Here is an 18,269-nt window from a genome sequence, read left to right as displayed (position 1 = left end):
CCCGACAGATTTGACAGGTGTCACAATAGGAATCTCCCAGCATGTGTAATCAACCGGCTCTAGAATTCCCTGGCTCACAAGCTTGTCAATTTCCCTGTCAATTTTGGGGCAGAGAGCGAAAGGTACTCTCCTGGGTTTTAGCCTATGGGACTATGTTGGGGCCCAAACTGAAGGAGATTGGAGTTCCCACATACTTACCAAGACCGGTGCTGAAAACATCCCCGAACTCCTTAAAGATTGCCTCAGCACCGTCATCCTTCAAGGAGTTGATTCCGGTCACTTCCAAGCCCAGGGCTTGGAACCAATCAAGCCCTAGGAGGCTCTGCAGGTTTCTGCTGACCACTGTCATGGGGAGGCTTCCACAGAATTGTTTGAAGTTCATCCGGAAGGTGCCTTGGCCCATGATGGAGACCCGGTTCCCCTGGTAATTGCGCAGGTGGATGCCAGGGATGCTTAAGTGCTGCTTCTGTAGATTCGGAACAGCCTGCTTAAGGGTCGACCACTGTATGTTAGTGATGACCTTGTATCGATCTCCATTTCACATGGAGAGTCCTCGATGAGGACAGTGACCTTCAGCTTTTTGGGCCACCTGGAGCGGACTTGTCCTATTGATGTGTGATAGGTGACTCTATTGTTGCCCCCTGAGAACCATGAAGGCTTCTGCCAGGCCCCTGGGTTGGGCCTCTGTTGACAGCTTGGTGTATTTTTGGGCTGCCAGGTGGTGGCAAGCAAATCGCCCTGGCACACCTTGGCGATGTGCCCTTTGTGCTCACAATGCTGACAAGTTGCTTCGCGGAAACAGCAGGATGAACGGGCATGGTCTCCTCCACAGCTAGCACAGGGCGGAAGACACAATTTGAATTTTCACAAATTGAAGTTGGGTGCAGCTACTGCGCTTGCGGCAACTGTCATTTTCCTCACTTTCTGAGCTCTCTGACTCGGCAGTCTCGCGATGTACGTGGGTACTTTTCCGCATGTCCTGTGGTATGCTTTGGCGCTGGAGAATCTCCGTTGATTTGGCAACGATTCGGATGCCCTGGCATCGTCCAATGTGATCTGCAGAGTGAGGTTAGATTTAGCAAGCAACCTCCTCTGTAGGGTAATGTCTTGCAGGACGCAAATTATGCAGTCCAGGATCAGCTCAACCAGGTCCTTGGAATTCACAGTACGCTGCGGCTTTCCAAAGTGCCGCTACGTACTCGTTAATCGATTCGCCCTCCTACTGGTTTCTGTTGTTAAATTCATGCCGGCAAATGTGCTTGGAGGGCTTGGGTGCGTAGTGGGTCTTCAGTGTCTGCTGTAGCACGGACCATGTAACTGCTTGAAGCGGTGTCAGTTCCAAGAGGTTATTCATCATCTCAAACACTTCCCGGCCACAGTAACCAAGGAACATGTTCTTCTTACAGCCTTTGGGAACACCCATGAGGTTGTTTGCTTAGAGGAAGCAGTTAAATCGTAGCATGTATGATTCCCAGTGCTCAGCGACTGGATCATACAGAGCTGGTGGGGCGTGCATAGCCATCCTGCGCTCAGAGGGCGATTCAATTTTGCCACTCAAAAAGGTGGCTGCTCGCTGCCTTGCTGGGGCTCTGGGCTGGATGTTCATTCTGGATATCTATGCTCTTTTTGTTTGCCTAATTGCCTTCCAATCCCATCCTCATTGCCAGTGTTAGATCGGGTAAAGGATAGGCACACAAAGGCTACAGTAACAACAGCTCTTTATTGCAAATGAGAAACATCCAGTGAGGCTGAGCCAGACAGCAGCCCTTTTAAAGGGGGCTGTCAGACCTTTGGACCAATAGGACTCAATCTCTGTTCCCGCCAGAGCAGCAGACCTTGGTGGAAACATTGTCGCTAGGGTGAATATCTAACAAGAACAATTGATCCCAAGGGGGAAAGGAACAGACTATGCAGCAGCCACTACAGGACAAGACATTGTTTAAAACACAGTTGTCAGAAATGGAGAGAAACATTAGAGAGAAATTTAGAAGAGAGTTGGGGCTTGGAAACCAAACCCGAAGAACACTTTGAGGATGTAGCCATATTTAGCTTATGTGATAGCGCTAGGGTAGCGACAGCAGACTTCAAATTCCTGAAGAGCTTTTGCTACAGAAGAGGGGGTGGATTCTCTAATGATTCCCTGCAGGGCAGGACCAGAACCAATAGGCTAAAAAAGGAGGAGGAAGAGATTTCTAATCTTACAAGCTCTCAGCCAATTGTTCAAACCACCTACCACATGACCTGTGAATTCTCCTTCACTACAGTTCTTTAAGCAAGGGTGAATAAGTGACTGTCAGATATGATCCAGTAAATTCTGCATTGAGCAGAAGATTGGAGTAAGTAACTTCTAAGTCTTTCAGCCTTATTATCTGAAGAGTCTATGATTAAGAGGAGCACCAGTAGCTAAGGAAGTAAAATGCCTTAAACTATTCCTGGATGTATATACAAAGAAACTTAAGATACTGAAAACAGGAGAAGCATATCCTGACTAAGTTGAAGTGGATTTAAAAATGGTTGTGCTTCACCTTCCTTAGTGGCTTATGCTCTACATTCTCCCTCTGATTCAAAAATATGTTTTTATTTTATTTTAATTAGCACCTATCAAGATATCTGCCTACCACTAGTTCAAAACTCTTCAAATACTCATTTAGAATAACCGATCTTGGTTCACCCAGCCCTAGGAGTCATATGTTAATTTAAAAAGTCTAGGAAGCTCCGAGGTGATAACTAACATCTTCAGTATTAACAAGTAAGTTTCCTTACTCTGTGTATGTAGATCAAGATACATCTTAGGCAATTGCCACCAACAGAAGCCTGTTACAGATAAGTAAAAAGCTATTTAGATATAGTTCAGTCAAGTATCTTCTGTACAGCACACGCCAAGCATTGAAGGAGAGTGGATAGGTTTCAAAGCCAAAAGCAACACTTTGGAAGTAATCAAAACTGATTGCTGTTTGGGGAAATCCTTGACTGCAATGTATACTTTGATTCACTTTTTCCATCTGAAACCATCCACAGTCACAACATGAACAAAACTGGCAAAAGGAAATCCCATTCATGTAAGAATGCACAGTTCAGCCAGATTTTATCACAGCCAAAGAAAAGTATTTGAGGGAAAAAATAATCCTGAACTTCCTAAATTCACGGAAAACATTTTACAATTTGTAGTCTGTTACACCTTTTAAAATTGATGCCATGATATACTTCAAGTTATTTTAAAAAATCTTATTCATGATTATGATATAAACCTGGAACGTGTTAACACCCCAAAATAATTTTAAATCACAAATGATAGTTCACTTATATTATTCATATTTTACTTGCACAGAAGCTAAAGAAACTTTAGCTGGACTAAAGAAAAAAAGAATCTTGATATCTCCTTCAAAAAATATTAGATTACCACCATTGTTAAGGCAAAAGCAGCAACAGATTTAATTAAAGTATTTCTCCAACTTTATCACCAATAGTACAATATAGGCCTTGATATTTTGCATATAATGACATATGCAAACATCCTGTTTTTCAGCTGCCTTATCACCTAGCGCTAGAGGAAATCCAGATGTTTCCCTTAACAGCTGGCAGCCTTGACACATAACTGAAGGACAAGGGTTATTCGTCTACTTTTTTATATTTAGTAGTATTAAAAAAGTTGCTTTAGAAACTGAATTTCTAAAGCCTACTTCACATAAGCCAATATTCTGCCAAATAAAATTTGTTTGTGATAATTTAAACTATTTCTTAGCAGTCACTGGCTATCCTTGAAGGATAGTGTAACTATCTAAAACCTGAAGATACAGCATCAGAATTAAATTGATTCAGATGGACATCTCTTTAGAGTTAAAATAACACTGAATTTTGAATCCCTCTTTCCCATGTATGTCATACCATTTCATCTGACTAATAAGCTACGGGCTACAAGCTTGGATCTACATTAACACTCCAAGAGTATTTTGAATTATGTCAAAATAGTCTCTTCATACTAAGAAGCAATAAAGGGAGCTACAGTACTGAAGATAGCAATCTATTTCTTAGATATAAAACCTGCTTTTCCACCAGGAGTTAAAAGCCAGTATGTCTAGCCTTCTTCAATGCAACTCTAGCAAGTCAGTCTTAAAAACGAGAAAAAACACTTTTTAAGTTTTCTCACAGTGATATATGAGATTATTCAATAGATTTACCTGGGATGGCCAGGCTTACCCCACTAGTTTCGAGCAGATAAGAATGTTGGCATGAGGCCTAGTTAACTTGCTTGATCATGGAGGTTACTGTTTGCTCATTCCTTTGAAGTATTCCCAAAGCACAGTATAAAGTGAGCCTGAAACATACACACACATACTCTCTTTCTGGGTGGTCTCTATTTTTGCAGAAGTCCACGTTTTTCTAAAAGAAATTTTCCTTACAAACCAATTAATTAAATTTTGTCTATATTAAACCTCAACACAGTTGTCAACAATGAAAAACAAGACACGGCTCACCTCTTCTCTTCCCCTATGTCCAGATTAGTATAGCAATAGCACTTATATTTATATACCACTTCACTGTGCTGTGCAGCCCACTTTAAGCAGTTTTACAGAGTCAGCATATTGTCCCCAACCATCTGGGCCCGCATTTTACTGACCTCCGAAGAATGAAAGACTTGAGCCGATCAGAATCAAACCCTTCGCAATCAACAGAATTGGCATGCAATACTGCATTTTAACTACTGCACCACCACGGCATTCAGGTACAATTCAACATGCAAAGTGTAAGCAGGTTACATGGAAACCAGCCCATGTACATAGACATTCCCTACAGCAATCCAAACACAATATTGTGTAGACCAATTTTACAGTGACTGATGCAATACAAATTGTACATGAAAAGTTTTATCTTTGAACACAGTTCATCTATGCTTTTAGACTTTTAGACTTTTTCAGTCTCAAATAAGAGGACACAGGGTAGCCATTACTAAATTTAGCATAAGCCTTTATTAAAATTGAGCACGTCATTAGAATCCTATTTTAATCTATTTAAATCTATATGAAAGAATGTATAAATTTAAGCAACATAAAAGCCTCAATAAATAAAAAAATAAAAAAGGAATGCCATTAAGAAACTACGTAAAATCAATTCTGATGGGGAAATATTTTCTGAGAGTCATCAGGGTGAGCTTTAACTCAGCATGATTAAGGAGTTAGTCATCGGCTGATATCAACCATTGAACCTTGTCCCTTCCACAGGAAGTTTACTGTATTTCAAATCTTTGTTTTAGTATCATAAGTGTTGAGTTGTCCTTTATAGTGATAATCCCTACGCAAAAGTTCTCCTCCCTAAAAAAAAACCTTTACAGGAAACAGACAGGAGACAAATCTGCTAACATTTGTTTCAACACAGACTCTTTAAGATGTAGCATATGTTTTGGTCAAACAGGCCAAAGGAAAACAAAACTTACTCTATGTAATTTGCTTTCTGAAGTAGAATCAGCAAAGCCATTTTCATGCTAAACTCTGAGCTATTACAGCTATAATATTCTGCCTAGCTCATATAGTGTTTCCATTTTTAGGTTCATCAACATCATCATTCTAACCACTGTCTATTCACTGCAGGATGAAGGACTCTTCTGCATGTTTCCAATCAATACTTTTCCTGAGCTTTCTTTTGCCAGTTGGCCCTGCAGTACTCACTGATGTTGTCAATCCATCTTGTCTTAGATCTCTTTCGTGGACAGTTTTTATGAAGTGGGATCCATTCTATGACCTCCTTGGTCCACCTGCCATCAGTTCTTCTTCCTCTGTGACCAGCCCATTTCCATTTCAATTCCTTTACTCTCTTGATGATTTTGTATACTTTCATTTGTTAATCCAAACAAATTATTAATAATAACTTTTTAGTTTATTGGTTGCAATCTAAACAGTACTTCCTATGCTATCAAACAAATTAAATTTATGCACAAGGTTTTAAAGTCTTATGAATTTCCCTATTAGCTATACACCAACACCATTTTCACTGCATTCCTTTATACCCCTACACACTGGAGCCTGAATAAAGACATTAGTTCATAAGTCTGATATAAAGTAAAAACTATGTTCTGTACTGAACAGAAAAAAATCCTTTTTTCTCTGAGCCAAAGAGCTTTTATAGCAATCAAAGAATTTCCATTAAACATTGACTTTATTATCAATATTTATTTGCACAGAGCAGAGCTTCCTCCATTGGGATCAATGGCCTAAATGGTGTCTTTCAAGGGGACCATGCATTTCTTAACATCTTATCCTGACTTTCTTAAAGACTGTCCCAGGTGAGTGTCCCAGATGGGTGATAAATAGGCCTATGATATAGGATAAACATATTTAACCTAATGAGTCTGGAAGACTAGCAGCTGCAGTGGGTGAGATTAGAAGGCTAGTAGAATCAAGATTTCCCAGGTGTATGTGTTAAGCTTAGTTCTTAACATTCCAGTTTTCATGAATGTCCCACCTCAGGTTGAGAAATGTTACCAATTTTGAAAATCCACACAGTCAAAACCCAGCAATGGGATGAGACAGCACTCAGGATCTCTCTCTCACACACACACCTACACACACTGTGGGGGATTTATTCTCCTCCCTTACCTATAGGTTGACTCAAAACACATATATCAAATTCCAAATATGGCAGTTTCTATCCTTCCTCCCTTCCACAAGCCGTATATCTGATATCATTCTACACTGTAATAACTAACTGAACTGTTACCTAGGTATTTCAGTATGTATAAATACAGGGTGTGAACCACCTTCTTGATTTAATCTATACCAGTTTTACTTACTACGGAAACTGCATATAAAGAAACCCATAAATCAAATATTTCAGTTAAACAACTCCACCCAAAACTCTAGTTAAAATACAGGTTGATTCTTCAAACCAAAATGAAGACTGGAAGTCGCTTGAATAATAAATTAATTGCAAGGTAATTAACACACCTTAGCACACATCCTGCTGAGGCACTGATAAAAGCACAAGTGCTGCGTGAATGGATTACTAAAGTATTACCATGGAGTGAGTTTACCACATCTCCCTGTATCAAAATCGTATCAACAATGCTTATCAAATTTTTATTTGGATAAAAATTTGGTGGATCCTGCAAAATATCTTCAAAAAAAGGATAAAATTCACTCCCAAACTGTTTTTACTAGGTATATGTACTGACTTCGTAGCAGTAGAGATTAATTTGGTTCTGTACTTAATAACGGCAGCAAGACTTTTGGTGGCGCAATACTGGAAGAAGAAAGACCTGCCTACAATTCAAGAATGGACTTTAAAGGTTACAAACTTAGCCGAAATGGTGAAAATTTCAGCATATCTTAAAGAACATTCAAATGAGAAGTATAAACGAGACTGGAAAAAATGGATTGATTATATACAAAGCAAATACGGGACTAGGAAATTCCAGATAGCTTATGCTTAAAATTAGTAATAACGTAAATTGTTAAAAATTTGGGTAACAGCAAGAAGCTGAGTTCAATGTAGAGATATTTTAGACTGTGATTGTCAAAAGTTATACCATGTATGGGCTCTGGGAAGTCGGGGGGAGGGAAGGGAGGCGGGGATCTAGGGGGAGGGAGGGAGGGGGGAAATATAATATGTGTTAAATTTTAAAGCATGATTGCACTTGTATACTGTGGTTTTTATTAATGTTAGTGTCAAAACAGAACAAACTGAATATATCGGAAAGTAAGAGATACCGAAGGGAGGAGCTGAATGAAAGAAGAAGGAGAGTAGAGAGAGTGAGAGAGAGGAGGAGGAGAAGGAAGGGAGGGAATGGATTAAGAGAGGGAGTGATAGGGTTAGGGTTAGATAGAGGGGGAGGGGAAGTAGGTGTAGAGGGGTATGAGAGAAGGAAGAATGAAAGTTGGAGGGGGATGAAAGAGGGTGTATGGTGGGCTAAGGCGGTATATTGGGTTTGTATTGTAGGGGGCATTCTCTATAAAAGCGAGGGCTGTGTTTATTACTCAATGTTATATGCCTCGGTTGCACAGTAAACATGTGATTGTATAGAATGAAATGGAAATAAAAAGATTTGTACCTTAACAATGCTTATCAATAATCCTGGTAGAGTGACTCATGCTAATAAGTTGCATGATATAATGCATTTTCTTTTTTGTGAAGAGTCATAGTATTCGTTGACAAAGAATTGCTTCTTTTGCCACACATTACAGCATAGGGAAACACTGGTCACCAAGACAGTAGCTAAAAATATGGCCCTCTCAGGAATATGTACAGGTAATCCTTGACTTACAACCATAATTGGGACCAGCATATTGCTATTGTTAAGCAATGCAACCATTAAATGAATTGCATCTAATTTTACAACCTTTTCTGTCATGATTGTTAAGCTAATCCAGTTTTGTTGGAAGTCCCCCTTGGGAGCTTGCACATGGCAATCTCATAGTCTCTGGATGCTGCAACAGTGGTAAATACATGCTGGTTGCCAAGCATCCAAATTATGATCACATGACTGCAGGGACACTGCAAGGGTCACAATTCACTTTTTTCCATGCCTTAAACTTTGAAGAGTCATTAAACTAATAACCATAAGTTGGGGACTACTTGTAACATCTACAATTAACACCTCATACTGAGAGTGTTACAAGCCACTTTAAGAGTATAAATTAAGAAGGGAATAACAGAAGGATGGTTTATTCCATTTCACTGCAACTTGTTCACTCATTGGAGGCACGCGTCTCTCTTGAATGAGTGATACTTCAAAATTTTAGTCCAGCCGCCGATCTAACAACTATCATTTTATTGGTCACAAAAAAGCTCTGTTTACAGCAGGAAAAGTTTCCATATATAAATCTGGCAATGTATGGTTAATAAGACATATCACAACCTGGACTTTAAAGTAGGACTCCCAATTGTCCTTCATTCTGTGTTACATTTAGATGTAACCGTTCTATAATATCTACTAAGCTTATATTCAGGATCCAGTTGTGAGCAGGAGGAAAAATATAAATTGATAAATTATTCACTTCACGCAAGTGAACAAAAACAGTTCAGCATAATATCAGTTATTAAATTTGATAGCTAGTCATTAACTATGCTTGCAGTGCCAAAACACACAGGTGCTTAATTATTACTTTATTTACTTTTCAACACACACAAAAACACAATAGCCTCTTTCAATTTGAAGCCAGCTATTGCATTTTAGATGAATAGTCCTACACAAGGGCAATACTAATAAAATTTATTGTCTAAAATGCACATCTACATAAGTGAGCAATCTGTGTGTGTGTGTGTGTGTGTGTGTGTGTGAGTGAGTGAGTGAGAGAGAGAGAGAGAGAGAGAGAGAGAGAGAGAGAGAGAGAGAGAGAGAGAGGGGAAATGCCAAATTCTAGATAAATGTCCCACTTGATAATAACACATAAAGCATTTAACTTTTTGCATATACTTCAGGAATTCTAGTAATACTGGGGCCAAAACATGGTTTTGAACATAGTCCAATGGCAAACTAGTAAAATAACCTAAACGGGGTAAAGCTGCATACTTATTACAGCACTTATAGTTTTAAGTTTTTCTCCTTGGCCTTAGGCTGTAAATCTACAGACGCTTACCAGCTTCATTGAATTTAGTGTGCTTCAACTCCAAACAGACATGATTGCTCAAGCTATATCATATGTTCTCAAGATCATACATTACTTTTGTCCCAGGAAAGAAGGAAATAGAACTTGAGAAAGAAGAGATAGTCATGAAGATCCAAGGGAAGTATTTGTGTTATTTGTGAACTCCACTTTTCTACTTTGCACGTATGAAAGGAAGCTAACAAAATGGTTATTTCAAATTTCAGTACAAACTAAAGCTAGTAATCGGCATTAAAAGCTAATGGAAGTGATGCAACTCAAATAGCCAGGATCCAAGCCACTTTAGGGCTTTGAAGGATAACATTAGCATCTTATATTCTACCAAGAAAGGTCAGGCACCCCAGAGATATGGGCATTTGCAGGGAGAAAATTACGATACCTATGTGGCATCATCACATACTTTCCACAACTTTCAAACATTGTGACATAAGCATGTAATTGTAACATTTGTGTGATGACCTCACTGCACAAACCTCATCATTTTGATGACACTGCAACTTGTCATGAATGCCATCGCATATGTTCCTTCTACTTTGCATCAATTACATTATACATTTCATACTGATTGCAACTTAAGGACTTTCCCTAAATGTGGCAAGTTGCAACAATCAACAGGATATAACCAAGGCATGGACAACAGTTGCCAAGTTTGATCGGTTTGGAAATGGCCACAATTGACTCACTAGATGTTAACTGCAAATGCACTCCTGGCCACAGCAACTATCTGCGAACCTACTGACAGTTGAGAATTCAGGAACTTGCTTTTTCAAGGTTAGTAAACTTCCATCCAGTCCCCTAATTCAGTTCCTTATTGATCAACAGGCTCCCTTTCTCTCTTGTCTGGATCTAATTTCTCCTTGTTCTCCTACACGGAGTCAATTATTGAAGAGAGAAAAAAGCATTCAAGGCTACTTCCTGAGAGGCTAATGACAAGGAACCATGCAGCCAGTGCCATCAGATTTTTTTAAAAGAAATCTTCAAAGGACCACTTCCCACCTGAGAACTGAGATTGCAATAAAGTGGATAAGGAACTACTCTGATACCATTTCCTAACCTTTAACCACATGCTACAAGTCACCAGTAAATGGCACTGAAAGAATAAAGTATTTTTATTTTTATTTTAAGCCCTAAGGTAAGCGTCCTTTAAACATTTCACAATACAGATAAGTCCTCAAGTTACAACAGTTAATTTAGGGACTGTTCCTGAAAAAAGTGACCTATGGTCAGTTTTCACACTGACAATCGTTGTAGCATCCCCATGGTTGTGTGAACAAAATTCAGATGCTTGGCAACTGGCCTGTATTTATGACAATTGCAGTGTCTTGGGTGATCACCTTTTGCGACCTTTTGACAAGCAAAGTCAATGGGGAAGCCAGATGCACTTAAGAACCTTGTTAACTAATTTAACAACTGCAGTGATTCACTTAACTATAGCAAAAAAAAGTTGTAAAATGGGGCACAATTCACTGAACAATGGTCTCGCTTAGCAACATAAATTCTGGGCTCAATTGTAGTCCTAAATAGAGGATTACCTAGTAATAGTTTTCACAGGTTTTAAAATCCAATACATTGGTTCTATATAATGAAGCTATATTCTATAGCTTCAGTTCTAACTATCTAACAAGATATGACATACATGCACAAGTTTTACAGTAATCATAATCCCAATTTTAATGAGGGCTTAAGCAGCCACTCCCAGTATAACGTAGAAGATGCTGAATACTTAGTGAAAGACACTCCTCTACCTTAATAGTTGTGTCAAGTTTCTGCTAGTTATAGCAGCATAAGTAGTGCAAGAGTACACATGACTCCTATTGTGCAAAGTGCCAACTGAAGTAACAAGTTATTCTACTGTTAATATTTAAACTGAAAAAGGAGAGTGAAGTAATTTCTGGAAAAGCAAGTTTATAGCAGCTGTCAGAGGTATGTTTCTACAAGGAGACTCCATCTGAGCTCAGCAGAGTTCCCCAGCTTCAAAACATATGGGTTACATATAGAAAGAGCCAGCATTCCTTCTTCTATAACTTCTCCTTGAAGCCTCAAGTCTATTTATACAGACACAGCATCTCTAAAGTTCTGCTCCAGGTCTCTAATTCAAGGTCACGTTTTGCTCAAAACAACATAGTTTTATACCCTGGAGACCCAACTGAAAAGAGAACCAACTAATATCCTTAGCTTGAATTCAGACAGAACTTCAATTCATCAAACAGGGTAACAATTGTTAAAGGGGTATGGCTGAGCTCCCCACAGACAAGTCCTATTTTCCTTGTAAACTCATCACTTCTAGGCTACTACTCAGCTTTTCAGTAGCAGCAAAAGTCAGGCCTCTGCTACTTCCTCAAAAAGCCATTTTCCCCACTCTTCTTTCCAACATTGGGAGGTGGGGCAGAAACAGAGAGAGAAAAGGAGATGGGTTCTTTGGAAATCAGTCAGCTTCGTTTCGAAGCCGAAGAGCCAGCGCTGTCTGAAGACGTCTCCGTGGTCATGTGGCCAGCATGACTAAATGCCTCAGGTGCACAGAACGCTGTTACCTTCCACCAAAGGTGGTACCTATTTTTCTTCTTGGATTTTTACATGTTTTCAAACTGCTAGGTTGACAGAAGCTGGGACAAGTAACGGGAGCTTACTCCGTCACACAATACTAGGGATTCAAACCACTGAACTGCCGACCTTCTATCGAGCCACCACATCCCACATCAGTCATCCTGTACCCACACAATAACCTCATAGTAGCTTTACCACAGGTATGCTAGCAGTAGACTCCTATGACTCAGGCACCCACATACCACCTTAACCACTGTAATTGCAGGAAGAATGTCCAAAAGTTGTCTGGCACTCTTCCAGAAGATCTTTGCACATATATCAAGGATGCCTCCCAGATTCTCCAGCTTTGCAGCACCTAAGCTGCAAGTAAGCGGATGGCCGTACCTCAGGTGCACCGTCTTGGTATAGCTGCCAGGGCTCCTTTCAGTGCAGAGGACATTCATGACATGTGTCTACTTTAGCACACCTAGACTAATATATCAAATGTCCCCCAAACACTTTTAAAAAATCCTCAGTTTCCCTTTTACTCTCCCTCCTTGTCAAGAACCCAAGAGTAGCAGGAAAAGGAGACAGAAGTACGGAAGAATGGCTCTTTGCTATTATTTTTCCAATCTTAAAAGAATGAGCTCGCCCTGGAATCAGAATTGAGAGCAGAACATTTAGATGTTCTGCTACCAGCTACTGGCACCCAAGGAGACATTCCTCCTACCCTGCCTTGCCCCTCCCTCTGCTTCTGGTGCTGGCAGAAACCCTGCTCAGCTTCATTGTAGAGGCAGAGTAGAGGTTGCCAGGGTTCTTAGTTTCTTTTCTTTAAACCAGCAGTTTTCTGCCAATTCCTGCATAAGATAACAGCACTTTAGCGTTGCCATGTGGAAAAGATACCCGGCTACAGATTTATTGGGTCTGCAAGAATTTTACTTTTGCTTTAGCCTGAGTCCAGATCATTAAAGACATAGCTATGATAAACAGGAAATCCAAATACATTTCATTTATGTCGTAAGAATTATTAAGCCTGCCGTCTGATTCGTCTAACCTTGAAATTCAGGGTTACTGTAAGACTAGTTCTTCCTTATACAGATCTAGGAGAGTCACATGCTTATACTAGGCAATTCCTCATAGTGGGTGGGGGGCAAAAATGACAATCATGAACTGGTGGTACATTTTAAAGCAAGGAATGGAGTACATATGTCCTCCAAACATTGCTTGATTACAACACAGCCTTTGCTACCATGGTCAATATCCTCAGTGGGACTCCAGTGTCTGTAGAATCACAGATTTCCTACCCATTCTCAGTGAACAAAACAGGTCAGTTTCCAGTTCTCGGTTATCTAACAGAAATGTTTAAAACCTCCATATCCCCTTTAGGATGTTCTACAAGAGAAACTGGTGTGGTGAAAAGATTTGCTAGCTACATATCAGTACTCATCATAAATTCCTGAGATAAACATCTGCTCAGAGGCACCTTTTCCCTTAATTCTTTACATGTGTCTTCCTGCACCTTTATTTTCCACTTGGCTCCAATTGGAGGAGTTTAGGGATTTAGAAAAGAAACTAAATCAGTCCCATAAGCTTGAAGTCTGTTCACCTTTGGCCTAATATTTGAAGTTTCATATTGAATTAACTGCCTAGCTCTCTGATACAATGGGACAAAGTTCACCTAAATACCGCAGATAAGTAGCATATTTTGAAATAGAAAATGGAAAAATAGATCTTATTGTAAACTACTAGGAGATCTTGGTAACTAATAGGATAATTGTAATTAATGTTAAAGAGCATTAATTGGTGTAGTGTTTAAAGGTCTGAGGCTAAACACCTGGAGATCATAAATTCCACCTTAGGCAGAAAGCATGTTGAGTAACTTTGGGCCAGCCATTTTCTCTCAACCCCAGGAAGGCAGCAATAGCAAACCACTTTCAAAACTCTTGCCAAGAAATCTTCCTGGATTTGTTTAGATAGTTGCCAGGAACTGAAAACTGACTCAAAAATACCAAAAAGCCAATTATAAATGGTTAGCATTAAATCTGAAGTCACATAAATTAATAGCCCACATTCTGATTTAACCATCCTCTCTTAAGACATGTCCTGGTACACAAACACTAAGCACTTATACTTAGTTTATCAACCCCAATGGCTAACTCCTCACATCACGCAAAGCCAATCAAGCCACTTTTGGGTTTGGCATTACACAGGATGTGTTTGCTTTCAGTTAAAAGAAATACAGGTATAGGCACTTTAGAACCCAGGCTAAAAAATAACACTGTACCATATTGCAAATAGATTTGCACCACACACCATGATTTTAAGGCATATTTTTCAGGGTAAAAAAATATAAGCATGTTGAGGTATTTTGACCAATTACATCTACATATATCCCTGTCCAATTATAGAATTTACTTGTGATTTTGGACAACTCACTCTTAACCAAGCTACCTCACAGGGTGCTGATGTTGAAAGGAAAAACCATGTGTGTTCATTTAACATTTCTCAGAGAAATACAAACATCATAAATAGATTACCATTACAACACTTTGTTTTGTTTTTGAACTGATACAAAGAGGATTTGACGCCTGCTTCTCTCCCTGAAGTTTTGAGACTGGGCTTTTTACACTGCAAACTCCTTTACATTTTCAACCCAGAAGCCCCAAATCCTGCAGCCCAAAGGAAAGGGCTCTACCTGCTGGGAAGGAGGCACCTCAGGAAATCCTGTCTGCCAAGCTAAAGCCACATCTGCCCTTCCTCAGGATCTGCTCTGACCCCTCTTAGAGCTAGCCTGAAATAGTCTCTGCAATGGCAAAGCCGGATTTGGGGAAGAGATGGGGGGGGGCAGAGAGAAAGGAGCGGATATCCTAAACTTAAGGCGCCTTTCCTTCTCGGCTAGAAACTCCTTGTATACTCTTGCTTGAGCGGCTTTGTTACTGTTAAGAAAGAAAACGATATCCTGGCTATCTTATCGCCCACAGCGGCGCCTTATTGAGCCGCTTCAAAGCCAGGCTGGCGGATAGAACAAGCACCCGGCAGGTATCCGCCCGCGAGTGGCGGGCTTGGCTTCCCAAACCTACGGCCCCACCCAGTTCCTCCTGCTCCCGCAGGCACACCGACACCTCCGGGAAGAGGCTTGGCAGCTGGCGGGACAAAAGTCAAGCCACACCGCCTCGTCCCCTCAAGTTTTGAAAGAGTCCCAGAGGGTCTTCTGAGCTTTCACGCCAATCCAACCCAGCCGCTCTCTTAACGCGGCTGCAAATATTAGGAAGGAGGGGAGGGTTGTCTCGGGCGGGCAACGCCAAGCTAGTCAGCGGAAAATTAGGGTTTCTGGAAGGTCTGCTGTGAGCTTGGACTGTAAAACACCTTAAAGCAGGAAAGGAAGCCGCTTGCTTCCCTCTGGCCAAGTGCCACACACGCCTGGGAAGCAAGGCTTCACCACCACCACCACCCCCGCCCGTCCCGTCCCGGCTCCAGCTCTCTTTGCCCAGCCCCGAAGAGCGCGGCGAGCGCGCCCAGCTCACCGATGGAGACCAGCTTGATGTTCTCCTTCTCCAGGAACTCGAGCGCCACCGAGACGTTCTCCAGCTGCATCTGTCGGAAAGTGGGTCTCTGGTGGTACTTGCGGTACATGCGCTTCTGGCTGAGCACCTCCAGCAGGGCGATGAGGCGCAGCCCATCGCTCAGGTCGAACTGCAGGTTGCCGATGCGCTTGTTCACGCAGCGGAGGTGCTCGTTGCACCAACGGGTGAAGGTGTTTTGCTGGATCCGCTTCCAGGGCGCGTCGTCCGCCAAGTCCTTCTCCGTCGCGGGCATGTTCGCGGAGTCCGCCTCGAGGTCGCTACGGCCCTTAGGATACGGGTGCTCCTGCCACCGGGGGTGCGGGCCCTGACTGTGCTCACCGATACCGCTCCCACCTCCGCCGCCGCTGCAGTCACTGCGAACCGCCTGGCCCCGCGCCTGCGTGCTCATGCCGTGGCCGCCCCGCCTTCTCTTGTCTGGGCTGTAACGAGCGGGCAGACCGACCAACCAACCAACCAACCAACCAACCCCGCCAGTCCAGGCCGGTGTCTCTCTCTCTCTTGCTCGCTCCCTCCCCTGCCAAGCGCAGGCGGTGAAGCTGCAGGGGGAGAGAACCCCGCCGTCAGCTTAGCAACGCCAGCCGAACTGAGAGCCGCTCTCTGGCGCTCCAGACCCACGTGCCGACCTTACAAAAGGAGTAGCGAGGGCGTCTTTTTTGGCGAGACCTTAAATACCCCTCTCCGATTAACGGATTGGATCCCGGCCAAGGAAGGGGCGGGGCCTGCGAAGAGGACAATCGTGGCGGCGCCCCTTCAGAGGCGCCGCCGCACTAAGCGTGGGGCAACGCGTTGGAATTCCTGCGTTGTTTACTCCAGAGGCAAACAAATGTTTGTGACAGTCTCCCCCCCGCCCCCGGCCCGGTTGTGGGAATGTAAATTAGCCAGGCCGGCAGAGGTTAGGATTGATGGGAGCTGTAGTCCTGCAGGAAATACCATTCTTCGCCTTTGGGGAGATTAAATACAAGGAAAGGCATTGGTATTTATAATCCTCTGCGACCCAATTATTAGTGAACTGTTTAGCCTGTATAAACTCCTATAGGTAAAGGTTCCTCTTGCATTTATGTGCTAGTCGTTCCTGACTCTAGGGGGCGGTGCTCATTTCTGTTTCAAAGCCAAAGAGCCAGTGCTGTCTGAAGATACCTGGTGGTCATGTGGCCAGCATGACTAAACGCCAAAGGCGCACAGAACACTAAGGTGGTTCCTATTTTTCTACTTGCATTTTTACATGCTTTCGAACTGTTAGGTTGGCAGAAGCTGGGACAAGTAACGGGAGCTCACTCCGTTATGCGGCACTAGGGATTTGAACCATCAAACTACCCACCTTTCTGATCAACAACCTCAGCATCTTAGCCATCGGGTCCCTTTATAAACTATAGAGCTCCCATATTTGGGAAACAACCCTCCCCCCCCCGCCCCGCCCCGCAACTCTTAGACTCCAAAGAAATATAGAATATTTTTAAGGAACATCTGGTTGTTTAGCTTGGAGAAACAGCCCAGGTATGTTTTACCTGGAGGAATTATGGGATATATGACGAGTGGTTACATATCTTTATTTCATGAAATATATTTTGATTTTTACAAGTGTCATAAAAGAGTATTGATTTGTGAATCAATCTAAAGATAGCAAGTTCTCAGAATACAGTAGAAGAAGCTTTTACCAGAGGCAGTTTATTCTAGGGGTAAGGGAGGGGGTGTCATTTGTTGAGATCTCCCATCCTGTACCAGTTATTAAATCTGCAGGCCAGAAATGCTGCTTCTGATTTGGTGCTTGAGGTTTTCTTTTTCTATTGTTTCTCCAAGCTAAACAACAACAGAAAGAAAATACAGTAGTTGCATGCCAGATTCTGCTGGATGGTGCTTTTGTTTCTAATAAAAAGCATAGTAGATCACTCAAGCATAAAGCCTGTTCAGTTCTAGTATAGAAATGATATTCTAACTCAGAGGTCACAAAAAGCTTTCAACATGCTTCTCTTCGTTAGGAAAAATGCATTTATTTAATACAATCTTACCTTGTAAGAAGAGCTCAGGGATTCTCAAAAGCTTGCTATTTTATTTACCTTTTTTTAAAAAAGTCTTTAAAATTAGTATCTTGATATGGTTTTTTTTCCCCTGACTAGTACAGATTCTTTGCTTTTTGTAATGCTAGTGAGAAAATTCACAGGGTGATCAAAAATATTTACATGGCAGGTCAAAATTGTAGATGGACAAAATTCCCAGTACAAGACCAGCATAATACAAGGAAGACATGACATATTTTCAGCAGATTGAGGTAGCTATCGTTTTATAGATTTTGAAAATACATAGTATACTAGACAATAAAACAGGCATATGAGGAATAATTAAACATTTTTCATTCTTAAAAGTTGTCACAATGATAATAGTATATCTTTTATGCTATTTTAAATGGCATTCCTGCTTTTAAAAAGCAAATCCATTGGGTTAACACAACCTATTTATTGGCGAAAGAAAATATAGAGCAAAAACTAATCTTGCTGAAAATATGAAAGATTAAATTATGGAACAGTTGAAAGTGTTTTAATGTATCATCAAAAAGAAAATACTGTTTTGG

At 41.4% G+C, this 18,269-nt stretch overlaps 1 protein-coding gene across 1 annotated transcript in view; it reads right to left on the bottom strand.

Moving 5' to 3' along the window:
* Positions 1 to 16,324, bottom strand: part of FLNB (filamin B) — a 93,935-nt gene extending 77,611 nt beyond the window's left edge. The window contains 1 exon segment of the mRNA XM_032211243.1: positions 15,644 to 16,324. Coding sequence (XP_032067134.1) covers positions 15,644 to 16,091 — 448 coding nt within the window. The 5' untranslated portion in view covers positions 16,092 to 16,324.
* Between the last annotated feature and the right edge of the window lie 1,945 nt (positions 16,325 to 18,269).

This window comes from Thamnophis elegans, chromosome 2 (genome assembly GCF_009769535.1).
Source record: "Thamnophis elegans isolate rThaEle1 chromosome 2, rThaEle1.pri, whole genome shotgun sequence".
Taxonomy (NCBI): domain Eukaryota; kingdom Metazoa; phylum Chordata; class Lepidosauria; order Squamata; family Colubridae; genus Thamnophis; species Thamnophis elegans.
The sequence above is the reverse complement of the archived record's forward strand: the minus strand, read 5'-3'. Positions and strand labels throughout refer to the sequence as shown.